Source organism: Callospermophilus lateralis, chromosome 4 (genome assembly GCF_048772815.1).
Source record: "Callospermophilus lateralis isolate mCalLat2 chromosome 4, mCalLat2.hap1, whole genome shotgun sequence".
In the NCBI taxonomy this organism is placed as follows: domain Eukaryota; kingdom Metazoa; phylum Chordata; class Mammalia; order Rodentia; family Sciuridae; genus Callospermophilus; species Callospermophilus lateralis.
In genome coordinates, this window is record NC_135308.1 from 152,681,947 (window position 1) to 152,709,486 (window position 27,540).

At 41.1% G+C, this 27,540-nt stretch overlaps 1 protein-coding gene across 5 annotated transcripts in view; it reads left to right on the forward strand.

Annotated features, from left to right (window-relative positions):
- Rfx4 (regulatory factor X4) overlaps window positions 1-27,540 on the forward strand; it is a 99,392-nt gene that overhangs the window by 65,273 nt on the left and 6,579 nt on the right. For 4 of the 5 annotated variants that reach the window (XM_076853253.2, XM_076853251.2, XM_077109244.1 and 1 more), the window contains 4 exons: window positions 9,061-9,180; window positions 9,497-9,658; window positions 22,780-22,942; window positions 24,540-24,678. In XM_076853253.2, coding sequence (XP_076709368.1) covers window positions 9,061-9,180; window positions 9,497-9,658; window positions 22,780-22,942; window positions 24,540-24,678 — 584 coding nt within the window. The remainder of the gene's footprint in view (window positions 1-9,060; window positions 9,181-9,496; window positions 9,659-22,779; window positions 22,943-24,539; window positions 24,679-27,540) is intronic. The other variant, XM_077109243.1, reaches the window with a different exon arrangement.

The window sequence follows — 27,540 nt, forward strand, 5'->3', positions numbered from 1 at the left end:
GGGGCAGGATTGCATGTCACTTCTGTGGTTCGTGTTTTTACATGTGTGTTTTCTGGACTAGCGTCAAATCTCACCCCCTGGGCGGGGTTGGGAGGCCCCATGGGTGTCTGTCAGGGAGCGGTTCCCAGACCAAGTGGCCATGACCAGCCTTCTAGACTGCTTCTGTACACTCAGATGTCTTGGCCTGTCTCTGAGTCAAGCAGAACCTGCTAAAAACTGCAGCATTTTGACATTCACAATGTCACGCAGGCCCTCTCCAAGCATGAGGAGGCAGGGATTGCCCTCTCTGTATGGAGAAGAGGATCTGTATGGACTGTGCAGGAGGCAGGCTGATTCAGCCTGAACTGGGTCCCAGGCTCAAGTGGAGCTCCTTCTCCTACACCAGCTGCCTCTTCCCCTGGGGGTCGAATATCAATGACACCCACAACAAAGGCCTAGTAGAATTTACATTAGGCATTTCTCATTCGCTTCTAACATAATACTGTGGGTCCCTATTAGTGCCCTCATGTGACAGATGAGGAAACTGAGGTGGAACTTGAAGACTTCCCTAAGATTAGACACAGTAAGAAGACAAAGATGGAATAGTGATAATTATTATAACTAATATTAGTAAGCACACACTACATTTAATTCTCACATTAACTCGGCAAGGCAGGTAAAAATAGGTGCCTTTCTACAAAAGTGAAAAGAGAGCTTGGAGAAGTGTTTTGCCCAAGATCAAGGTGGCAAGTGGCAGAGTTGTATGTCAAATTGGGTCTGCCTGATCACAATGCCCATGCTTATTCAATTATCACAGTTACCCTGGGCTCCGATGCATGGCACAAAAGGGCTATCGCGGTCACTGATGGTTTTAAATACACACATGTCTATGGGTTAAAATTAAAAGAGGCTAAGAGAGAAAAGAACGTTGATTACAGTAATAACATTTGCCAGAGGACAATAGAATAGTAAATGTTATTCAAGAGTAAGGGCAACTAGGGCTGGTGATAGAGCTCAGTTGGTAGAGTGCTTGCCTCATATGCACAAGGCCTTGGGTTCAATCCCCAGCACCACAACTAAAAGATATACTCAGTTATAGGAAGACTAAGGGAATCTGGCACCCACAGGTCTTCATTTACGAAAACAAAAAACAAAAGATGCATTTCAGCAAAAAGAAAAAGCCACAGGTAAGGTCTGCAATACAAGAAACCACAATTTTCTGGTCATTGTTGCAGTCTACTGGGAAGGCTGATATAACCATTTTATTAATGGTGATGACAAGGTAGCTTGGAGTTCCAGGAGCGACTATCCGAAGGGTGGGGCTTCCTTGCTTTTATGATCCACTGTCTGACACAGTGTGACTTCTGCCATGTTATTGGTCCATGTAGTCACAGGTCTACAAAGATCCAAGGGCAGCACAGACCCACTGTTCTCAATGGGAAAAATGTGAAAGAATGTGAGGGCTCTGGGCTGAGGTTGTGGCTCAGTGGCAGAGCGCTTGCCTAGCATGTGTGAGGCACTGGCTTCGATTCTCAGCACTACATATCAATAAATAAAGTTCCATTGACAACAACAACAACAAAAAAGCCAATTATGAAAAAAAAAAGAATGTGAGGGCTCTGTTTTCAGATGAGATAAAAATTTAAATATGTAAATAAATGAACTTCTTACTCTAATATTAGAACTAATCTTTTAAAAGTATGTTTTAAAAAGATAAAACCAAGTTTGAGGAAAAATATAACATGGAGTAGTGGGAAGAGAATATTCAAAAAATTGTTAAAGCATGTCTTATTTAGGAATACTAAATAACTTTAGAATTTGTTGGAAAATTTTATGATTTTATTAAACATAATAAATGTGTAGGATATATGTTGATAAATTAAGGAATCATCATTAAAAGAATCACTTAAAAATTGGCAAGATTTAAAAAGATAAAATCATAGAAAATACAAAATAGTATAGTAGACATAAAGACTAAATGATAAAGTAAATGAAAAATCTCTTCCTTTGAGAAACATCAGGCAAATATATATATATATATATATATATATATATATATATATATATATATATATATATATATAATTTGTTCTTTTTAGTTATACATGACAGTAGAATGTATTTTGACATATCATCCATATGTACATGGAATATAACTTCTCATTGTTATGGTTGTACATGATGTGGAGTTACATTGGTTATGAATTCATATATGAACCTAGGAAAGTTATGTCCAGTTCATTTTACTATCTTTCCTATTCCCATCCCTCCTCCCTTCCCTTCATTTCCCTTTGTCGAGTTCAATGAACTTCTATTTTTCCTTCTGCCTTCCCTTATAGTGTGTTAGAATCTACATATCAGAGAGAACATTCAGCCTTTGTTTTTTGGGGATTGGCTTATTTCACTTCTCCAGTTCCACCTATTTACTGGCAAATGCCATAATTTCATTCTTCTTTAAGGCTGAGTAATATTGCATTTTGTATATATAACACATTTTCTTTATCCATTTATCTATTGAAGGGCATCTAGGTTGTCCCCATACCTTTACTATTGTGAATTAAGCTGCTATAAACATTAATGTGCCTGCATCACTATAGTATGCTGACTATAAGTTCTTTGGGTATAAGCCAAGGAATGGGATAACTGGCTCAAATGGTGGTTCTATTCCAAGGTTTTGGAGGAATCGCCATACTGCTTTCCAGAGTGGTTGCACCAATTTGCAATCCCACCAGCAATGTATGAGTGTACCCATTTCCCTACATCCTCGTCAACATTTATTATTACTCATATTATTGATAAATGTCATTCTGACTGGTGTCAGTGTAGTTCTAATTTTCATTTCTCTAATTGGTAGACATGTTGAACATTTTTTCCAAACATTTGTTGACTGATTGTATTTCTTCTGTGAAGTATCTGTTAAGTTCCTTTGCCCATTTATTGATTGGGTTGTTATTATTATTATTGGTGTTAAATTTTTTGAGTTCTTTATATATCCTGGAGATTAATGCTCTATCTGAGGTACAGGTGGCAAAGCTTTTCTCCCATTCCATAGGCTCTCTGTTCAGGTTCTTGATTGTTTCCTTTGCAGTGAAGAAGTTTTTTAGTTTGATACCATCACATTTATTGATTCTTGATTTTACTTCCTATGCTTTAGGAATCTTGTTAAGGAAGTCAGTTCCTAAGCTCACATGCTGGAGATTTGGGGGCCTTCTTTTTCTTCTAGAAGGCACAGGGCCTCTGGTCTAAAGCCTAGGTCCTTGATCCACTTTGAGTTGAGTTTTGTGCAGAGTAAGAGATAAGGATTTAATTTCATTTTGCTGCATATGGATTTTCAGTTTTCCCAGCATCATTTGTTGAAGAGGCCATCTTTTCTCTCCAATGCATGTTTATGGCACCTTTGTCTAGTATAAGATAACTGTATTTATGTGGATTTGTTTCTGTGTCTTCTATTCTGTACCACTGGTCTATATGTCTGTTTTGGTGCCAATACCATGCTGGTTTTGTTACTGTTGCTCTGAAGTATAGTCTGGTATTGTGATTGCCATCTGCTTCACTCTTCTAGGTGAGGATTGCTTTGGCTAATCTGGAAAAATAAGAGTATTTTTCCAAATGAATTTCATGACTGCTTTTTCTATTTCTATGAAGAACATCATTGGAATTTTAATAGGAATTGCATTAAATCTGTATAGTGGCCATTTTGACAATATTTATTCAGACAAATATATTTTTATAGGCAAGTTTTACTAAACTTACAAGAAGCATATAATTCTCAGCACATGAAAATAAACATGAAGACATGAAAATTAGTATTTAAGAAAATTAAAATTAAAATAAGAAGCACAGTAAAACTCATTTAATGAAGTTAATCCCAATTTCAAAATCTGGCAAGAACAGTAGAGGAGCCTGGTGTAGTGGCACATGCCTATAATCCCAGTGGCCCAAAAAAGTGAGGCAGAAGGATTGCAGGTTCAAAGCCAGCCTCAGCAACTTAGTGAGACCCTAAACAATGTAATGAGACTCTGTCTCAAAATAAAACATTAAAAAAGGGCTGGGGGTGGGGGGCTGCGGGGGTGGCGGGGGTTGTGGCTCAGTGGTAGTGCACTGTCTGTGAGGTGCTAGGTTCAATTCTCAACACCACATAAAAATAAATAAATAAAGGTATTGTGTCTACAACTAAAATATATATATATTTAAAAAAGGACCCAGGATGTGCCTTTATGGTTATGCACCCCTGGTACCAAAAAACAAAACACCACCCACCCCATGCAAAAAAAGAGGAAATTAAAGATGAAAAAGTTCTGGTGAAAATACTAGCAGATCTAATTCAGTAGCAGTTTTTTTTTTTTTTTTTAGTCAAGATTAATTAGGACTGTGCCAAAAATTCAAGTATGATTCAAAGTCTGAAAAATGACTAATTAACTTACTATATTAATAGATTAAAAGAGAAAAAAAATCATACCATCATCTCTAGGGATACAGAGAAAAACACTTGATGCCATTCAGCTTTCGAGTATGGTTTTTGAGAAGGGGATTTGTTTAACATAAAAGATTATCTAAAAATCTGCAATAAACATCATATTAAATGGTGACATTTTAGAAGTTTTTCCCCTTTAAGACATGAAAATACAGGAGTGACTTCTGTTACTAATAAATACATGCTGGAGGTCCTAGTCACTGCAATAAGAAAAAAAAAACATAAGAAATGGAAGGAAAATACAAAATTGTCTTTATAGCGGTCATGATTGCAGACAAAGAAAAGAGAAACCACAAACTAATAGAGTAAATAAGAATTCAGCCAGGTTATAGATTCAGTAACTGAATAATACTTACTTGAATTACAAATATATAATATGTATTTGTGTATATAAGTGTGTGTGTGTGTGTATGCCATGAATAATAGAAACTGAAATTAAAAACTACCTAGAAATAATTCTAAGAAATTGTTTTAAGATCTTCAAGGACAGATTTTTAAAAGTAAATTATACCATGCTCATGTTTGGAAAGACTCAATTTCAAAAGATGTTAACTCTCTTCAAATTAATACATAAATTCATTGAAATTCCAGCCCAAATCTTTCTTCGATTTTGATAACCTGATCTTAAAGTTCCTTTGGAAAAGTAAAAGACCCAGAATATAAAGATAATGTTGAAGGTAAGGAAGAGCAAGGGACAAGGATTCACTTCCCAGACTCAGGTTTATCATAAAGACAGTGTGGCGGGGCTGGGGATGTGGCTCAAGCGGTAGCGCGCGTGCCTGGCATGCGTGCGGCCCAGGTTCGATCCTCAGCACCACATACAAAGATGTTGTGTCCGATGAAAACTAGAAAATAAATAAATATTAAAATTCATTCTCTCTCTAAAAAAAAAAAAAAAGTCGGGGAGGGGGGATAGTAGGGGATAGAAAAGTCAGCAGAATACAACAGTCACTAATATGGCATTATGTAAACATTGTGAATGTGTAACTGATGTGATTCTGCAATTTGTATTTGGGGTAAAAATGGAAATGCATAACTCACTTGAATCAAATGTATGAAAGATGAAAAAAAAAGATATACTTATTAGTTACTGAAGAGCCATTTAAATTAAGTATTATTATATTTCCTTATAATCACATTCCAAAACTGTTGAGCATAAAACCTTGAATAAATAATTGTGCTTTTCCTCTAAAAAAAAAAAAAAAAAAAAAAAAGGTGTGGCATTCTGTCCATGTCATACAAAGAGGGAAGAAATAGAACAGAGAGGCCTAGACAGACTGATGTGAAGCTGGCCTTCATCAGCTTCTTTAAACTAAGTGTTAAAATCAGTGGAGAAATGTTCTGAAAGAAGAACTTTAGAGTAAATAAAATAAATTTAATTCCCTTCCCTACAACTTCTGAAAAGAAACATCTAAATGAAAAATAACAACAACAACAAAATCAGTTCTTAAACTTCTTGGAAGAAAACATGAAGTGATATCTTTATGATCTTGGAAAAGGATAAGCACAAAGGAAAATATTGCCAAAATTGACACATTTGGATTTTAAACTTCTGTTTAACAAGTAGACCATAAGCAAAGTGAAACATAAAAGCCACAGAGAGGGAGAAGATATTTTGCAGTGCATGTAACTATCATACAATGTATAATAAACCTCTTTAGATTTTTTAAGACAAATACCCAGCGTTTGTCTGATCATTATACACTAGCAGAAAAATAAGCAAAGAATATGAATAAACAATCCACAAAAGAGTAAATTCAAATGGACAATGATCATACGAAAAGATGTGCAACTTTGTAGTAATTAGAGTGATAAAAATTATAATGACAGTATCTCATACCATTCGGACTGGCAAATGCTAAATTTCACACAGCCCAGAAACATCATGCAACATTTTGGTGAGCAAGAGTCATGATCTCATAAGACTGAAGTTGGAAGTGCTGTTGGACCATCTATTCCACTTAAGTCCCAGACACCAGGACAGGTAGAGAAATATTAATTGCATCCAGTTTTTCAACAATGGTGAGAAATTGACAACAGAAGAATGGATAAATTGTGGTGTATCCAAACAGTGGCCATTAAAATAGACCTATGCATGTATTATACCATTTACATTGGATTTGCAAACAGAAAACAATATTACATGTACAGATGCATACATACATATATACATACATGTAGCAAGAACATAAAATGCATGTGAACAATAAATCAAGGTAGTGATTACTCGGATGATAATGAGGGGACAGAGGGATTCATGAAGAGAATGCAGGGAGCTTTATCTTTTCTTCAACTAAAAAAAATGGATTCAAATGTGATAAAATGTTAAGATATTATACAGGCAGGTGATAAGTATATTGGCATTCATTTTTAAAACTTAGGGTTTTCTGTGTTTGAAGCTTTTTCATAGGGAAAAAGAAAATGCAATCAGATTACCATATCACAACAACAAAAATATCTTTTGTGTCTATTCTCTTTTTCATATCAGGCTTGCTTGAGCCTCTACCACGAGCCTGGCACTGTTCTGGGTGCTGGGCACAGAACTGTCAGTGGGAAGGACATAAAAATCCCTGCATTATGGAGTTTACAGTCTAGGGGAGGGAGGCACATCATAAAGATAAATGAGATAAATACATAGTATAATAGATGATGGTAAGTGTTACAGATAGATGAAGCAGGGGGTGTTAGCTGCAATATTTTTTCTCTCATTAATCTTTATCTCCATTTTTATTTTCCTGTATTCTGTTTGCTCTGTTCCTGAACTGTTTATTGCCCAATAACCTTAATGATGGATTTCTGCTTACTAAGACCACAGTAGCCTTTGTGAAGTCAAAGACTGAGCTTCATGCATTCTTTGTATTCAGCATACAGCACAATAGCAGGCAGGTGGCAGTAGCTTTACAAACTCTTGTTGTTCAAAGATGATTGAAAATTAACAGACGGATTGGGTAACAGATCGGTGCCATTAAGGAAGAGAGCTGAAGCCCAGATCAACAATTCCCCCCAGGTACTGGCCTCCGAGCCCAGCTCTGGTGTTCCTAAGTGTGGCTTTAGGCATGTTCCTTTGTTTTATCAGATCTTGTTGTTTCTTGACCCATAAAACCAGAAGTTCGTAGGAGATGCTTTCCAAGGTTCTAAAATTGTTCTACAATTATTAGCCTAAAACCATTTTGACCATCCAGTGTTTTCCATCCTAATTCATTAATTTGTAGTTGTTTCTTTCTATCCATGTCAACTCGGCTCAACATCCCAGCAAATGATTTCTTTATATGGACACCTTTTCCTTTTAAGTATTTAATGCTGTCTTTTGACTTATTTGACTCTAACTCTATGAAACAAATCACAGTCATTTTGTGGTTCTCCAGATAATCATCCAATAGATACCACTTACTAAGATCTGATATGTACTTTTCCTCATTCTGGCACTTTTGCAACGTAGGTTTTATCATCCTGCTTTTAGAGAGCATCACATTGCATAATGTTTGAAAAGCAACTTCAGGAGCAGTCAGACTTGGGTTCAAGTCCTGGTCCTACCATTTAATAACTGTGTGACTTTGAACAGTTACTTTACCTCTCTGTCTCAATTTCTTCCTTTGTAACAGTATTATCTCCCATGGTTATGATGAGTATCACGTGCATAATCTACAGTGGTTCCCATAGTGGTTGCCACAAAGCAAAAGCTCAATAAATATCTGATTTTGATTTTAACATTCAAAAGGACTAAGGGGAGTAACTTGAAAAATGGGAATAAAAATGCCCTTCATGACAATTAAGAGACAAGGAGGGGAATCAGGAGGAGGACCAAAGGGGAGTAACGGGGGAGAGGAAGTGATCAAAATCTGTTATATGCATGTTTGAATGTGTCACAATGAAAATTACTATTCTATATAATATGCACTAATTTTTAAAAAGCCCTCCTTCCAAGAGAGTTGTAGAAATGAAACCAGAGAGTATAAGACTTTAAGCATAGAAACCAGCACACAGGAAAATCTTTAAAAATGACTGCTCACATTCCCTTTTATGAAATAATCTACCCTACATTGAAAATGAAGAGCACTGCTTGAAGACAACAAATCTTCTCAATCAGATGCCTTTTCTAAGTCCCGTGTGCTAAATGAAGTCTCAGAAACACTTAGGGAAAGAATTTAGTTGTTACAAATTTGAAATTTCAATTCTGCTCCCAGCATTATGTTGGGTACGTTGGCAGAAACCAGTGAACTAGAAGGTAAAGTCCCTGCCGTGAACCTACTTACAAGCCAAGTGGGAAATAAAATATCTTTCAGGAAGGCAGAAAAATGAATGACCCTATGTCAATAAGCTGCAGAGAGTGAGGGGAGGCCGGAGGGTAGGTGGGAACTCAGAAGCATGAGGAAAGATGGCTCAGTGGCTGTCATTTTTTAATGGTGGCATATTAACAGAGAGGGGGATTAATGAAATTGGGAGCACAACAAAGAAGAGCAACCTCTGACCCTAGGGAGATCATAATGGAGTACAGAAATGAGATTCCCCGAACACCCCGAGAATGTGGGAGTGCGCGTTGTCCACCAGGTGGAGGGAGACATGTGAGATGACATGACTGACTTCTCTGTTGGACCTTTTCTCACCAGGGTCTTTTCACCTAATCCACCTGATGTTTGATGACTACGTGCTTTACCTGTTGGAATCTCTGCACTGTCAGGAGCGGGCCAACGAGCTCATGCGAGCCATGAAAGGGGAAGGAAGCACTGGTAAGCCGGCCCTTCACTGGGGACTGACCTCCTGGCAGTGGGAAGTGCCTCCCTCCTTCTGTGCTGCATTTCTTTATCCCCAAGAATTTAGTTCTGGTGAGTGGGCCAAGTGCCATGGAACCAATAATGAGCGGGCCTGCTTGTCTGCAGGAAGCACCTTCAATGCCATGATAGTGACTGGGAGTCGCCAAGGGTTTTAAGCAGGGAAGTAACTGGTGCCACGCAGATTAGGAAGTGTGTTGGATTTCTTAAAGTCCCTTGAGGACAACTTGCCTTGACATTTGGCTCTAAGAACTCACTTTTTCTCTACTCGTAGCAGAAGTCCGTGAGGAGATCATCTTGACAGAGGCTGCCCCACCAACCCCTTCACCAGTGCCCTCGTTTTCTCCAGCAAAGTCTGCCACGTCCGTGGAGGTGCCACCTCCCTCCTCCCCTGTCAGCAACCCCTCCCCAGAGTACACTGGCCTCAGCACTACAGGTAATGCAAGATCTGGGGGTGGGGGAGCGGGTGTGGAAAGCAAGAGCTTTCTGGAAAAACATTCATCTTAAACTATGAAAGACAGGGCTAAAACCAAGGACCCTTCCTGGATTTGTGGGTGACTTGCATGTCTTCATTGGTGTGACTTCCATATGCTGCTGTTTTCAAGTTGGCAGATTAAGCACCTGATTAAATCTCCACTGCCCGAGTGAAGCCACTGAAACTATTAAAGTGATATATAAGATAAATCAATACACTTTGAAAACAAAGTCCCTTTTTTTTCCCATCCACCTTGCTGAGAAGCTCCTGTGTGCTTTCTGGTTCATACCACAGAGCAGTCAGGAAAGCAACATCGTCTATTCTGCCATCTTGAAAAAAAGGTCCATTCTTGAAAACGAGAAAAGAAACTCTCTATGAACCCCAAACTGAGAAATATCTCTGGAAAGGGGGACAAACAGGAAGCCGTATTCTAAGCCATGGCAAACAGAAGCAAGGCAGGAGCTGTGAACAGAGCTGGTTATGAGCCAAACTAAGGCTGCCCTGCACATGACTGTGAGGCTGATGCCACTCACAACCAAGAACCACCCAAGTCTGAATGCATACTCAAAAGAATTGAGAGCAGAGATCCAAACAAATATTTGTGTATCTATGATCCTAATAGCATTATTTACAACAGCCCAAAGTAGAAAAGGATCCAAGTGTCCACTGAAGGATGAATAAATAAAATGTGGTTAGATACATACAATGAGATATTATTCAGTCTTCAAAAGGCATGACATTCTGATGTATGCTGCAACATGGGTGAACCTTGACACAACAGAAGAAATATCATGCAATTACACCCAATGAGGACCCTAGAATGCTCAAATTCATAGAGAATGTAGAATGGTGGTCATCAAAGGCTGGAGGCAGAGGAAATGGAACCCGAGTTTAAGTTTGAGAAGATGAACAGTTCTGGAGATGGATGGTGGTGTTGATTGCACAACACAGCAAACGTACTCACTGCTACCAGACCATACACTTCAAAATGGCTACAACGGTGGATTTTATGATATATGTTTTTTACCACAATAAAAATATCACCAAAATATTGATGGAGGCCCAGTTCCATGAAAGAGGAATAACAAACTAAGAAAAAGGAGAATTTTTGTCCAAAAGAATGAAGTTAACAGGACAATTTGAAAAGAACTGTTAGGGTGAGAGCTAAAGGAGGAAATCGTACCCATGAGCATCAAGTAGGGACCTTGACAAAGAATTGTGGAAGTAAAAATTTCAACAGGTAGGCCGAATAGAAAACTAGATCCACTGAAAGAGAATTAGTGAATGAAACACAGCTGAGGAGTTCTCTGATAATGTGACACAAAGAAATGTGAAGGATAAAAGCTATGCTAAGGGTGGGGATGTGGTTCAAGCGGTAGCGCGCTCATCTGGCATGTGTGTGGCCTGGGTTCGATCCTCAGCACCATATACAAAGATGTTGTGTCCGCCGAAAACTAAAAAATAAATATTAAAAAAATTCTCTCTCTTTTTTTTAAAAAAAAAAAGCTATGCTAAGAGCTAATTAATCCATAAATTTCAATATTCATTTAATAAGTGTTCCAGAGAACGAATAGAAAGTGAAGAAGTAATGGCTAACAGTTTTACAGAATGGAAAGAGACAAGATTGAAAGCTTTTCATGAACATTGTACTGGAAAAAGAGGGAGAGAGGGATAGAGAGAAAGAAAGAAAACCCTCTAAAGTCACTGATGAAAATCACAGATAAAGACATCTTATCCGCTCCCCAAAAGAAAAATGGATAACCTCCAAAGGACAGAGAATCAGAATGGTGTCAGACTTCTCATCAGCAACATTAGATTCAATATCTGAAACGGTATTTTTAAAGTACAGAGAAAAATGCATTTCAAACCTTGAATCCTAAGTTCTATACATTATATACATATAATATACATATATGTGTCCATGTGTTTATATAGGTATTTTTCCCTTGAGGACTATTTTATGAGCCAAGTTGCCAAGTTCTATGCTGGGTGTTATGGGAACTATATATATTAACATGCCAAGGCTTGCTACCAGGAGTTAACAGAGGGATAAGAGAAGTATAGAAATAACAATAATAGAAGAAATAATGTTGCATGTGCAATAAGTGAGGTATAAACTAATGCTATAGTGTTCCTAAGGAAGAAGAGATTTCATTTGTTTGGAGGTATCAAGAGAGATCTCCCAAAGGCTCTTTGTGGAGTGGAGGGTTTGGTAGGGCTGTGATAATTATTAATTCATTTTTTTTTTATTTAGTCCTACTCAATTATCCTCCCATTACCCAGGTACCAAATCTGGGAGTCTGCTTCAAATCTTTGTTCTTGTTCAACTTCTGTGTTAGGATAGGCTAAGGTGCTATAAACAAGTAGACCCAAACATGTTAATGCAACAGAAATCTGTCATGTTTGAAAACGATACAGGCAGGATATTCTGTCAGTGGAGAATCTCTTTTCATGCAACCTTTTAGAAGCAAACATTTCCTCATTAGACTCTGCCATACCCTAGAGCAAGTTCTCAAAGTGTGGTTCTCAAAGTGTGATCTCCTTGAAACTGCTTAAAAAAGCTTGTTAGGAGGTCTCAGCAGACCAATTGACTTTGAAACTCTAGGGTTGGGGCCCAGCAATCTTGTTCAACACACTTGTAACTGTTCTGATGTTCACCAGTTTGAGGACCACTGCCTTCAGTCTGTGCCAAGTTTGTAACTGGCAGACAGAGATACAGAGGGTATGGAGGACGTCTGAGATGGCATACCACACTTCCACTCAGTCAATCAGCAGGGACTCAATCACATGGTGAAACGCAGGATAGTGGGTAACCAGGTAGGGAAGGTGAACGGATTGGGGGCAACTGCTGGCACTCTCCCTCACACCCCCCATGTCCTGTTGCCCTAGTACACGCCTGGACTGATCCATTCTTTCCTATCCCATTCATGCCACCTGGTTCCGACTCTCACCACTTCTCAGCTCCTACACTGCCCACTAGGTTTATTTTGGTGAGAAGCTCCTGCCTCATCTAAGTGCTGGGGCAAAGAACCGGCAGCTCCATGCAAAAGCTCTCCATCTGCAACTCTCTTCTCACACTGTTCTTCCTTCCAGGACCACCCCCTTCCATTGTCTGCCTGACCCATCCCTTGGTTCTCTTTTGACTTTTTCTCACCCCCAAGTTAGAATCTTCTTCCAGATCCCACAGCATGGGTCTAGTCATATCCCAGTTCTGCTTAGAATAGGGCTGTTTTCAGAATAAACTGGGAAGTACATTTTTGGGGGGGAGGGACCAACAGAACAGGATCAGATTGCTCCTCTCAGGATGCTATCTTTTGTCATTCATTCTTTCACTCACTCACATCCATCCATTTATCCAAAAATATTTCTCAAGTGGCTTTTTTTTTTTTTTTTTGTACCAGGGACTAAACCCAGGGGCACTTAACCACTAAGCCACATCCCCAGTCCTTTTTATTTTTTATTTTGAGACAAGGTCTTGCTAAATTGCTTAGGTCTGGCTTATTGTTGAGGTTGGCCTTGAACTTGCAAACCTCCTGCCTCAGCCTCCTGGGTCACTAAGATTACAGGCATGTGCCACCACACCTGGCTCAAGTAGCTTCTAAACCCTTCTGGATAGATGGTTGTGTGACAATGAACAGTTTGACTATGGTTCGGCTCCTTGGGATTTGATATTTAGAGGTAAATGTTCTGATGAGCAAGTGGGCAATTACAAGATAGTGTGATCAGTGCTAAGTTGAGAGAAGGGACAGGGAAGAGGGGCACCTCCCACATGTATTTGGAGGGACTGGGAAGGCTGGAGAATGGGGAGAAGCCATTCTAGGCACAAGAAGCAACTGATATAAAGTCCTGAAGGGACAGGAAATCATATTATTTTCTGGGAACTTTGAGTATATATATATCCCTGGATTAATTCCTTCCCCAAAATGAAGGAATCAGTCCAGAAGTACTACTCAGAGAGGGGATGAGCAGAAACTTAAGAGCCTACAAGGTGTGCCCTCTTTTATACTTTTCCAGGGGTAAAAACTTGCCAAATAACTCAGTGGCCCTGTCTCAGCCACTACTAAGGAAGCTGGACTCTTCAAAGTATTGACAAGTTGGGTTGTCAATAAGTGGCATTAAGTCAAGGTTGGATTTCACTTGGGGTAGACAGCTACAGAGGGTCCTCCTCTTTGGAGAAATGTAGATTTGAGCACCGCCATATTTTTTTACATAGATGTACCTGAAATCATATTTTGATTTCTACTCCAGCTTCATAGTGGGTAATTTTCTAACTCAGAGAAATTGTAGAGAAAAGAACAACTTTGTTCACTGAGCACAAAATGCTGTTCGCAGCTCTTTGGTCACTCAGGTGTTTTTTATGATTGGATAACTGTCCTATATCTCCCACCTCCCTCAGGAGGAACAAGGGCAGTGGGAGCAGCCAGGAGCAGTTTCTGAATAGTCCTGCCCACATGTCCCTACTGCCACCAGAGAGACACATATGTCTGTTAGTGATGACATGCTTACTTCTGAAATAAACAGGGAAATTATGCAAATAAAAAAGTTCTGCATTTTAAGCTGAAATTAATTTGAGTGAAATGGTTTCTCACAGTGTGTCAACTTATCAAACAAGGGGACTCTCAGGACATGAGAGAAGGGAAGAGTGTGCAGGAAAGATTTCTATAAGCTAGCTCCTCATAATTCCCATCCGGCTAGTGAGTCTGACTAGCTCTCTTCATAGCAATTTGGAGGCCTAAAGTGTGGCAGGTGTGATAATAGTCAAGGCCACAGGAATATCACAAATGTGTTCAGAGATTTTTGTGCAATGTGTTCAAGAGTCATAAAAGTAGCTTCTTAGAAATACAAATGTGAAACAGGTTCTCTTCAGATGACTGTAAGCTTTGAAGATTCTGGCACATTCCAGCTTTGTTCTCAGATATCTCTGGGGGGCATTAAAATGTCATCCTATATAAAACTATGCATAATATTTTTCTCAAATACCACTTTTGAAATACTCCATTGCTAAATTAGACTGGACCTTGGCAGGCAATGGGTCACAGTCTTAGAGGAAACATAATTTCCTAACAACATATATGGTTTTATGGGCTTATAATAAAGCACAAATTATTTATTCATGACATACACCTAAAATTAAGAAATTTATTATGGTAGACTTCTTAAATTTGAGGACTTTCACTGAACAGCATTGCAAATTAGAAAATAATTATGTAAATCCTATAAAATGGATTTGCCATTTTTTTTCCTAAAGTTAATTTAGAACATTGTTTTCATGCCCAGTTAATTTTTATTTGTTTTTAAATCATTGCTTGATTTATATCCCATCTACTTCCCAAAAAGTTTCTGAAGTAGTTTATGATAAAAACAGGAAAACCAATCTTTTTTTTAAAAGACCAAAATCAGTAAGCAAGAAATAAAGGAAAGATGAGGTAAAACAAAAATCAGTTGGCTAAAAAGTTTTGTTTTGTTTTGTTTTTAAACTGTAAGTGAAAATTTAAGTGGCCCAGCTCTGTTGCTGGGTTTCCAGCATACCCTGACTATTACTGACCAGTGGATGCATTATCAGGTTGAACTAGTTGAGAGTCAAGGCTAATCGTACCCATGACCCTCCAACAAATCAAAGTCTCACTGTGGATGGACACTTCCTCATTTTTCCAGCAGCGAAAGAGAGGACAGTGTCATGACTGCTTAGTGAGCACAAAGTGAAAACAAGTCCATTGCACAGAACTTCTGGCATTCTTTGATACAAGGATAGGGAATTCAAAGCAGTACAGCTACAGCTTCTCAGGAAAATGGCCACTCTGTGCATTCACATCTGTCTAGTCCCATATCCACAATTCACATATTTTTAAATAGGCTTCCTTAAGACTGTACTTATTGTTTTCAAAGCAGGGAGGGACAAAGAAAGTACTCACTAGGTCCCTAAAGTTGAACCTGATATATGGCCAATGTTGATTGCATTTATTAGTCTATGGCCAAGTCATGTTAAGAGATAGGCCAAGGATTCCATTTCAGTGGATTTCTGCAAGGTGAAATCCAGTCCATTTGTCCTCTCACCCCCAACTTTGCGGATTTGCCACCTTTCCATGGCCAGCAAAGTCCAGCTATCTTAACTTTAGGGAAAATGGGCTCTTCCTCCTCAAAAACATGGCAGGTGGTGCCAAACTATCACCCATTTAACATGACATTGGACTGTAATTCTTTAATGTCATTTAAAGAAAATGTTGGACTTCTATGCTGTCTGGGTCGGGCCACCGAAGGGCTCTAAAACCCCTGTTTATGATGTCACGTTAAGTATCACCTCCTTCAACAATGACAATAAAAGTTAACTATTAAACTCATGTTTTCAACTTCCCACCATGGGTTCCCTGCAACACAAAACCAGCAAATTAAATCATTGAGATGTTAGGATGCCTAATGAAACAAGAAGCAAATTCCTCATAAATGCTCCTAACTGTAAAACATCTGCCTGCCCAGCTGCATTTTCAGCACATCAGTTGAGGATGTAACAAAGATGACTGACCCCTAGTCTTTCCAAATAACAAAAGCCCAGTTATTCTGAGGACAGCTACACTGAGTGGGACATGGTGCATGTGCAGCCTGCCTGCAGACCTTGGTGACTCATTTATCGTGAATTCCTCCCCTTTCAATCCCGGCTGCTTCCTTTTCTTTAAAGGAAAAGAATTAAAATAAATACATAAACCGGGACTAAAACCAGACTGTTTGATGCATGCTGACTTCGCACATCAAGTCTTGGCTTGGTGTTGTTGGGACCTCGGATTTGCTCCTTCGTTTTCTCATTCCCTTTTTCACTAAATATGTATTCTGTGTCTCATCTGTGCCCTAGGGGTACAGAAGTGAAAAAGACAACATTGTTGCTTTTGTGGGCGAGAGTCAATGCAGAAGTAACCCCCCAGGCAAATATATAGTTTCAAATCGTCATCCGGGTTTAGTGGTGCATGCTTGTAATCCCAGCAGCTGGGGAGGTTGAGGCAGGAGGACTGCGAGTTCAAAGTCAGCCTCAGCAACTTAGTGAGGCCCTAAGCAACTTAGTAAGGCTGTGTCTCTAAATAAAAAATAAAAAGGGCTGGGGATGCAACTCAGTGGTTAAGCACCCCTGGGTTCAATCCCTGGTACCAATAAAATAACATTAAAAAGTCAGTTCTACAAGTGAAAATAAAAGTGTGGTACAAAAAAGTATAAAATGCGGACCTGCCTTAGTTGATAGAGACTGCCTCTCTAAGGATGTGATATTTGCCTAAGACATGAAGTAGCACAAGGAGCCAGCCACATAAATGTTGGGGAGGGGAAAAGAACATTCTAGGCAATAGGGACAACATGTGTATAAGCTTGAGGCAGAAAAGAGCTTGGAATAGGTGAGGAGGGACTGGAGCACATAAATAAGGAAGAGAGGGTCAGTTGATGAAGTTGCAGAGAGAGGCAGAGGCTGAACAATGAACCAACATTTCTTTCTGGGAAACGGTTCATCTGCTTGCCCCTGTTCAGTTGTGTCAGTCAGATTTTGGCCATGGAAGTATTAGTGAAATGGGAGGTTTCCATGGCCAGGAGGTATTCTTCCTAAGCACAGCTATCTAAAGGACAGAGGACAGCCAATGGGATATATATAATATAGATATAAAATCTTCTTTCCCTGTCTCAGTCTTGAAGGTTACAGGAAATGTTTACTAACATTTCCTGAATCAAGCAGAAATCAAGCAACATTGCCCCGATAGAACTTTCTGTGATCATGGAATTTTTAAAAGTCTGTTATCTAAAAAATGAGCCACTAGTCTTGTGTGGCTATTGTTCACATCAGATGTGGCTAGTGCAGCTGAGGAACTGAATCTTCAATTGCATTTAGTTTTAATTAATTTAAGTTTAAGTAGCCAAATGTGGCTAATGGTTGTTGCATAGGGTAGGGCAGCTCTAGAATCTCGTCAACACTTAAAGGAGCTTATTTCTTTAAAAAGTACAAATAGCTTAGGTTAGAGGAAAATTTGAGTAATATCTATAAGGCTTAGGATCCCAGTGGGGAAAAAGTTCAAATGATTTGGTACAAGATTTGAAGGGAACGGTATAACAAGTAGCCTGGGAAGCAGTCTAACTTTTCACAACTTTAGAGCAGGCTCTCACAATTTGATTTGGAATGGCCCTCCACACCCACAGCCTTGCTACCCAAAATATGGTCCATGGACCAACAGCATTGCCATCCCATAATTCTATAAATGCCTCAGAGAATTGGTAGTTAGTCTACTGCCTTTTCCAAGGAGGTGATATTTACCAAAGACCTGAAGAATCGCAAGGAGCCAGCCACATAAACGAGAGGAAAAGAACATTCTAGGCAATAGGGACAACCATGAGTGCAAGCTGGAGGACATGCTGCAATTTGAACCGCATCTCTGGGAATTCAAACACCCATCCAGGTGTGAGGAGAATGGCTGTTTGTGGAAAGATTTTAGAGTTGGGCAGATCTGGGTTCGGATCCCAACTCGGCCATTTTCCTGGTCAAGTCCTTCAACCTTTGGCCGTCACTTTTCTTACCTCTACAAGGAGGTAATACTACCTACTTCAAAAGGTTGTTGTGAAGATTAAATGAGTCAGTGTATGAAGAGAAACTAGCGTGGGGTCTGGCTTATGTTAGCTGATCATTGCTAATGTATTCAGCAAATCATTATTGACAGCTATTATGCTCCCAGCTCCCTTCCTGTCCTGTATTTAACACCCCTTCCAAAACAAACCAAAAAACATTCAGCAAGAGGAATGTTTTGTTGGGGATGGGAAGCAATGTTCCCCTCTAGCACTTTCAATGCTCTCCCTGCCTCTTGTGAGATCTTCATTGAATTCTCAAGGATCAGGGACTCCCACCTTCTCCTCAGCCTTCTGATAAATAGGGATGTAAGAAGGGAGTGGGTGGAGCATGAAATACGGGGAAATATGGGAATTAGACAAATAAGAGACGGTTGTTCTTGTTTTACCAACAAATAAAAAGCACTAGAGCCGTCTTTAAAATTAAGCACAAAGTGTTAGCTGCACAGATTCTCTCATTAGTTTCCTTAAAAAGAAATGACTGCCGCAGCAATTCTCGCTGGAGGTCCCTCTGGTAGGAGAGGGAATTCAAGGGGTGTTCTTTTCTGCTCCCCAGGCAAAAAGGGTTTCTCACCCAAGCCAGTAGGTGTTAATCTGCTTAAGCCTGCCTGAGTGGACGTGTTAGATTGCTGGCACATGGCCATTTAGAGGTTTTGTTCCCCAGACCACAGGAGCCCATTTTTCCAAGAGTTCCACTAGCTTTTTGTTTGATAACGTCTATTTCTAGCAGCATTTATTCCTTCAACAACAAATTCTATGGAACAAAAATTTATTGAACACCTACTATTTGGCAGACCCTCTGTTGGGGATACAGAGATGAATAAGGAACAGTTGCTGTGCTCCAGGGGCTCCTACAAAAGTAACTTCTGCTGCTGCCTCTCAGGTGATGGCTATTATCATGATGTCTTCCTACTGCTTGGAAAAAAAAAAAAAAATCCTTTGGTTTCCTGGACTGCCCCTTATAAATATCCACTGACCTTGCTATACTCCCCCGAGGTCACAGGGGCTTAAAGGGTTAATTACTTGCTTGTTGTGGCTGGCTCATTGTTCTCTCAAACTATGCCCCCCCACACCAATTATGTTTCCCAGAGTAAAATCTGTTTAATGTATTGTTTTACTTTTTGCAGAGACAATATGTATTCGTTAGAAAAAAATAAAGGGAAAATTTTTAAAATCATCCCTAAATTCCCAGAGATAACCTGGTTTAATAAAAATAGTATTTTTAAAATAATAATATTTTAAACATAGGTTTAAAACATAGAGGGCAGACACGCTTAATACAGTCATCTGAGATGTGATCATTTGGGGGTTTTTCCTTCTGATCTTCTTGCATTTTCTTATGAGTGATGCCTAACATGTAGTCTTCCAAAGTCATTATCTTTTGGAGGAAGAATGTGGAATAGATGCATAAAGCAGGAGGAGGTACTCTCAGCCATACTGCTGAATAAGGACGCTAGTGATTTTAGAGGAAAACATGTTTAGACATTTGCTGTAATTGATTTTAAATTACTGTTCCCATAAGTGTTCTGTCACTAATGTGTGAGGCAGTTTTCTGTTACTATTTTAAAAAATGCTTGAGATATCGTACTTATGAAAAGAGAAAGTGTACTTTTGGGGTTTTAGAGATTTCAGTCCATGATCGATTGGCCCCATTGCTTTGAGCCGGTGGCAGAGCACAACCTTTCACCTTGAGGCCAAGAAGCAAAAGCCCTTGGAGATCCTGGCCACAGAGTCCCCTCCAAAAATCTCCCACTTGCCACCATGCCCACCTCTTGAAGGTTCCACCACCTCCCAGTGGTACCACCCTGGGAATCAAAGCTGTAACACACGGGCCTTTGGGGACCACTTAGGATCAAACTATAGCATCCAGTGATAGAATTGACCCAAGAAACTTGTCTTCATCCCTTGAGGTCTAGAATGAAAAATATGAAAATACAAGTTTTATATAAGAATACCTGAATTCATAATGAAGAGAGCTTGAATACCATTTAAAAATATGCCACATGTCAGGTTTTTTGACATATCTTGATTAATATAACAGTCCAGCAAGATAGATATTATTACTTCTCCTTTACCAATGATGAAACAAAGGCCCATAAAGTTGAAGAGTCTTGCCCAGGATCTTTTAGCTAGTACACACAGAATCAGGATGCATAACAGAGACATTGTGATAGAATAGAAAGTGTGCGGCAGTCTTGGGTCCCACAGGCCACCAAAGCACTCTGGGACTTTGATCAAGCTATTTAACATTCTGTGCTTTTCTCTGATGCCTCCTCTGCATTCCATGTTGACATGAGGAGACAGTCCTAAGAATCAAGATGAAGCCTATTGTGAGGATGCTGTCCAGGGTGTTGTTGAACAATTCACAGTCGCCTCTTTCTGAGGGTATCTGAAAGAAAGTCCAGTTTGATCTGAATTCCAAGTATAATATTACTTCTGAGAAATTTGTTTACTATCTTATGGCTCCTAACTGGTTAAGCTTCCTTTTAGCATTAGTTCTAGAAAACTCAGAGTCAAGTTTAAGATCCTTACATAGGAAGAGTTTGGATCTTTAGGGTATGTTGTGTTTTGCCTTATTCCTGATTTCATTTTTTACCTTCAATTTTGTTTTTCTTCTTTTCATATCCACTTTCACATTATCTTCTTGAATCTTCTTTATTTCTATGTGCTTCCTTCCTTTATTTATTTTATCTTTCTGTTTCCTCACCCATAAACAGGGGACAATATTTCCCTGAACAATGTCTGAAAAGCCCTGAGCACAGTGCTCAAAAAATGATATCTCCTTTTCTTATTCTTGGGATGAATCTTTGTCTCTTTTCCTTAAAAGAGAAGGGCATTGGTCTGGGGTTGTGGCTCAGCAGTAGAGTGCCCACCTAGCATGTATGAGGAACTGGGTTCAATCCTCAGCACCACATAAAAATAAATAAAAGAGAAGGGCATTATTTGCATTCTAAAATATTCTCCAGTTTACAAAAGGGCTCACAACAAGATTCTTTTAATAATAAAGCAATGTATTTAAAATGAGTTTCCATCTCCACCTTCTTTAAGGGAGGGTATTCCTTACCGACGTCCTATCACATGGTTGGCACAGTGCTGATCCCCACTAACTTTGTGCCACCTCCTGCTATGCCCCTGTCAATGCATCAACTCTCCTGTGCCATTTGCAAAGCCCTGGAAATGAAATGAACTGGATTTTTTAAAATGCAAACCCCCTTTCTTTAACTTCCCAGAGGAATTTTAAGACAGAAATGGTCTGCTGCAGAAAATATAGAATTGGAGGACCAAATTTTTCTCTTTTATTTCACCTTTAAAAAATGGCTTCCCTTAACCAATTCTCCAGCTTTTCATGTGCCAGAAAGAGGATGTTGAATCCTCTTCCCTCCACATATGTTTATTTTCACTATGTTAACTTGTTTTTAATTAAAAAAAAATTTAGTTGTAGTTGGACACAATACCTTTATTTTATTTCTTCATTTTCATGTGATGCTGAGGATCGAACCCAGTGCCTCATACATGCTAGGAGAGCACTCTACTGCTGAGCCACAACCCCAGCCCCACTATGTTAACATACTTTAAAACTTATCAGAAATGAAATTGTCCAATGAGTTTATTATAAGCTCATTGCCAATTTCTTAAATTTTCTTTTTTGAAAATAATAACCATCTTACATCTAAGCATCTTGAGGGCTTTTATTTTTGTCCGGCTCCCCTCCCCACCATAGTGCTAAGGAGCACTTTCAAGGTACCCAATTAAAAGAAAATAAATAAAATTAATGATATGTATGGAATTGGTCACAGTCCAGGTCTCTGTCTAATAATCTTCAAAAAGACCTGGGCAGGCAGAGCCCAATAATCTACTTAAGTTTGCTTAAAGCAATTTGTTAGATCTTTAACACCTGTTGAGTGCTGAAAAGTTAATTTGCAGAGCCTGCCTGGGCTCCATTGCCTGAGATTTCCTGTGTCCTTCCTCCCTTTCTTCTCTCCTTTCCCCTTTCTTCCTTTTAAATTTTTTATTAAGAGTCTTTTGGTCACCAGGTTCTGTGCTAAGCACTGGGGATCTCATGGTGGACAAAGCAGACAAGGTCTCTATCCTCATGAAGCTTACAGTCTGTAGGGGAGGCAGGCATTAATCATATCATTTTCTCTAATGGGTATAGAATTAATTTGCAATAGGAGCCATCAAGGCCCTGACCTGGTGTGGGTTAGGAGATAGCTCCTCTGGATTAAGATATGAAGAATGAGTGGGTATTAAGAGAGGGACAAGGGCTAGGGCAACAGAAACAGCATGTGCAAAGGTCCTGTAGTTCTAGGAATTGTGGTACTCTGGAGAAAATGAAAGATTCTGTGGCTGGACCAGATAGGAATATTTCAGGAAAGGTCCACGAAGCCAGAGACACAAGCCTTGAAAAGACTTTGACCTTCAGTTCAAGAGTGATTGGAAGCCACTAAAATGTTCTAAGAAAAGCTTAGTAACCAATGCATCTTAATTTGTCTCTGCAGGAGCAATGCAGTCGTATACCTGGTCTCTAACATACACAGTGACTACGGCTGCTGGGTCCCCAGCTGAAAACTCTCAACAGCTGCCTTGTATGAGGAGCACTCATGTGCCCTCCTCCTCCGTCACACACAGGATACCAGTTTACCCCCACAGAGAGGAGCATGGGTAGGTGACTTTCTGGGATGCAGCGAGACTTTAGATTTAAGGTGGGGTTCACTTAGCAGCTATTTCCCCAAAGGATAGGAAGGCTGCCACTCTTTGTTGGATTGTCATAGTATGCTCAGTATTGTACTGTGTATAACTGTTACTCATAATCCCACGCAACCAGGTGATGTAGGTAGGTTGGTGTTAGCAACCCCATTTTGCAGAGGAGGAAGCTGAGACTTGGGGGTCAGAGCAAGTGTGTCTGCTCCAAGCCTGCATTCTTCCTCTTTTACCCTCTCCAGCAGTCCAGTCTTCCTGAAAGGCTTCTTGTGAGCTCTGTAGATGTCCATAGCTTTGTACTAGGTCCAAGTCTCTGTGACTCCGTTTAGAGGAGGGCTTCCATACCTGCGGGTAGGAGGTCCCTGGAGAGCGGTAGTTATTTCCCAGGCACAGGGAATCCCTGGAGGTTCCAGCTCTGTACCATAGATAAATAAATCATTTGTTTTGCCCATATTTTTTTTCTTTTCAAATCTGGGCAGTGATGTTGGTGTGATGAATAAACTGCAAAGCAATTCATTTGCGAGTGTCCCCTGACACAGTAGCCCATAACACACTGTTTTTCGTTAAAGACCCTAAGCTTATCAGGCCTAGTGAGTAGATCTGAATGAGATGTCAGAAAGAGATGCCACCCTGTAGTTCAAGGAGCCTCCCTTGCAGCCACTCACAGGCCAGGTTCTGAGGCACCAGCTGTGGGGCACCAGAGGAGCTGGGGAGGCCCTCTCTGGTCCCTTGCCCCAAGAGGCCCCGCCTAAAGGCAGCAAGGCAGAAACCCTGAAGGTGGATACAGGCCTGGAGGCTGGTGTACTCTTCCATACGGTCTGGGTGCCCCTGAGGGCCAATGGGGAGCCATTATTTCCTCAGGGGGGCTTTTAGAGTATTTTCTATACCTTTAGAATAGACTGTAGTTTTGTTTCAGAGAGTGTTTTGAATCTGCAGGAATGGCAGAATAGACACTCCAGGGTCACAGGTCAGCATCCTTGCCATGGAGATGTTATAAGGGCTCTGTGGTATCCAGTGTCTTCACACACATGATCCCTAGAAAAACCCTGTGCCACATTTGCACAAATTTGCAAAACAGGACTGTGAGTAGCCCAAAGTCACACAGCTAAAATATAAGGGACTCTGGCTTACAACAAGGGTCTCTGACACCCAGTGGGTCCTGCCGTGGCACTTCCTGGAAGAAGAGGAAGGGGCTCACAGAAACACAAATCCCAGCTCCACTTCTTTTCTCTTCTCCCCTGTTTGGTTTCAGGATGTAACATGGGGGGCCGCTCAGCATGGTAGGAGGAGAGTTTCCATCACAAATTGCGTTTTGCTCAGAGCTGGAGTCCATTCCCTGAGCGCTTGTGTCGAGGGCGCTGAGGGAGAAGGGAAAGCTACCTGGGGTTTTAAACTTACCAAAACAAGGCTGCATGGAGATAGGAATCAGAAAGAAGAAGAAAAATAGGAAAAAGAACAAAAAGGGGAAAAAATAGATGAGGTTGATTTTTAAAGGTGTCAAACTGATTTGTTCTCCTTGTTCTGACTCACCCTGTTCAATGCGCTTGCCGCATTTTAGGTACACGGGAAGCTATAACTACGGGAGCTATGGCAACCAGCACCCTCACCCAATGCAGAGCCAGTATCCGGCCCTCCCTCACGACTCGGCCATCTCTGGGCCACTCCACTACTCCCCGTATCACAGGAGCTCTGCCCAGGTGAGTGGGTGGTCCTGCTTGGTACCACGTCCAGTCAACTAACACAACCAGTAAGCACCTTCTGCAGACTCTGTGTGGCCTGAGAGTCCCCAAGGAGAGCACCATCTTTCATCAGCGTCACTTCTGCCCCTCAGTGGCTGGCCCACGCTGGCTACCTGGCCAGCAGTCCCGTGCCACTTTCCCTCACTGGTCCGGATCACTTAGCAGTTCTTTAGTCGGCTCCTCTCTCTGACTTCTCTAATGTCAGGATCCCATGGGCCATGCATCTGCTGTCCCCTTCTAGGAGGCCACTCTCACTGCTGGCCTCTGGTCTCCTTTCCCAGCTCCACTGTCATGGAGCCTGTCAGGACTAGCATCTCAGCGTCACTCTCACTGGTCTGTCCCTTTTCAGTCCAGTCCACATGTAATTGGAACCAGAAAAATCTTTCCAAAATGGACCCATTTTTGATCATTCTTAGGCCACACATCTCCTTGGGTTTCTCACTAACAAACTGCATTGTGGCCCGGGGCAGGTGTGGACTGGGGATACACGTGGGACACCAGAGCCAGGCATTCTGCTCATCTTTCCTCTGCGTTGGCCCCAAACACAACTGCTCACAGGTCCATTCAATTCTGCATCTAAATGTCTCTACCTCCGTGCTGCCCTTGCCTCAGCCTCAGCCTTTATCACTTCTAACTTAGTGACAGAAGACCTTCTGGTGGCCTCTGTATCTCTAAAGCATGCCCTATCTCGTGTCTATCCCCTACACTGCAGCTGGAAGAGTCTTTGGAAAAAACTGACCATGACAGTTCTTCTTTGATACATCATTGCTTTCAGGGTCAGTTTCAATTCTTTAACTTGTTTCCCAAGACTTGTTATCTTTCTGGTCTACCCACCACCCTCTCTACCCCTTGTCCTCACCATGTATTATTCCTCTGGCTGGGTGTCTCTTCTGCTTCTCATTCAAGACAAACATCTACCTCTTTTGTGACATTTCCTGACAGTACTGGCTTCCACCTTCCTTCCTGGCACTTCCTTATCAAGTGCTACTCTCTGAGATTCTGCTTTCAGTCATACGTCTTACACCCTGTTGTCACCAACTTTCCTGCCTAACTCTACAGGAGACCCCAAGCTCCTTCAAGGTAAAGATTAAATCTATATCCCCAGGTCACAGGAGAAGGCACCATCAAAAAGATCAGCTAACTTTCCTGTACTCTTAAAAAGGGGCCAGGTTCTGCGCGAAGCACCATGCACATCCTCTAGATAACCCTTGCAGAAGGGAACGTGAGACTCGGGGTAACTGGCCTGTGCATTTGAACCCAGGCAGTGTGACTCCCATCCAGGCTCTCAGGCCCCCCACCCTGTGCTGCCTCTCAGAGATGGGCTGTCCCTAAACATTCATATATGAAAGGTACCATCAGCACGAACAATGGTTTAGTGAGCTGAGCGCATGCACTCTGTGCTGCAGGTGTGGGAAGCCATGGCTGATTCAGGGAGTGGCAGAATCAGAGCTGTGCCTAAGAGACCTCTCAGGGACCCCATAGGATGAACCAGAAAGGAAGAAGAGGCAGAGGGCTCAGCTCCAAAGCACTTGCAAGAGCCTAGGAGAGACACAGCAGGACCAGAGGATAGCAGGATGAGACTAGGAGGGAGGCCGCAATGACATCAACTGTCAGCACACACTCTGGCCTCCTGGGGAGAGCAAGGAGGAGAATGTAGCCATAACACAGGGGCACTGGGGGCCAACAGGTGTTTGTTTTGATTTCCATGTACAGTACCCAGCGGAGCCCTGATTTAATCCCCAGACAGGCCATGAAGTTGATTCCACTAACTGCTTACCTGGGGCATTCATTATAGGTCTTCAGCTACGTCACCCAGAGATGCCAGCTCCTTAGGTACTGCCTCTCCTGGGAGCAGAGTCCGTCCTCCCCTCTGGGATCTGGGGAATGTCTAGAACTGCTACCACAGCCTGGGTCACCCTAGGCACACGCTGGCAGCTCCTTCATTCATTTATCTGTTCTTCAAGTGGTTGCTGGGGTCAAGCACTGCTGGAGGCAGAGCAGGTCTGCTGTGCAAGATAGCGTCCCCTGAGCCACAGCTCCAGGCATTATGGTCCCTCCCTCTCTCCCTCCCTCCTTTACCCCCCCCACACCCCTTCCAGGAAATTTCAGGAGCTGGTTTTCTGGAGTGATATTTTAAAGTCTTGACATAAAAAGAAGCCAATGTCTCCTCAAGGGTTATGCAGACCCTGGTGATCAAAGATAGATCTGCAGCATCTGCTCTGGAGGCTGCAATAGTCCGAGAGTAGAACACTATCATATAATAGCCTGTCTTAATAGAAGGACCCAAGATCTAAACCAAAGCCCCTGGAGGGGCCTTCTCTATCTAGACTGGGTATGAGCGGCCCCAGGGTCCTTGTCCAGCTTCTTTGTCACTACGGTTTGTGATGCTCCTGTCCCAACACAGACAGACAGACAGACACACACACACCCCTTTCTTTCTCTCTCTGTACTTTATGGTTAATGCCTTAGTCTCCATGTGAAGTCAAGATATTTATATCACATTCTACCCAACTTGATGGGCAAGGGACAGTCTTGCCTAAAGAGGAAGCACCCATTGTTTTTCATTGACATTTGTGCAACAAGCACTGCTCTAGGCACTTTCAAATACATGGACTCATTGCATTCCCCTCACAACCTAGGAAGATGGCATTTTTCTTCCGTTTTTAAAGATGAGGCAACAGCTGCAGAAGGCCACATACCCATGTCATGTATCTAGTGAATGGCTCATCAGACTCAGATACAGATTCCCGAGTCTCAGCCCTGACCTGAAGCCAGTGGCACTGAAACTGCTGTGCTTTGGAGGGTAGAATGTAAATTCAG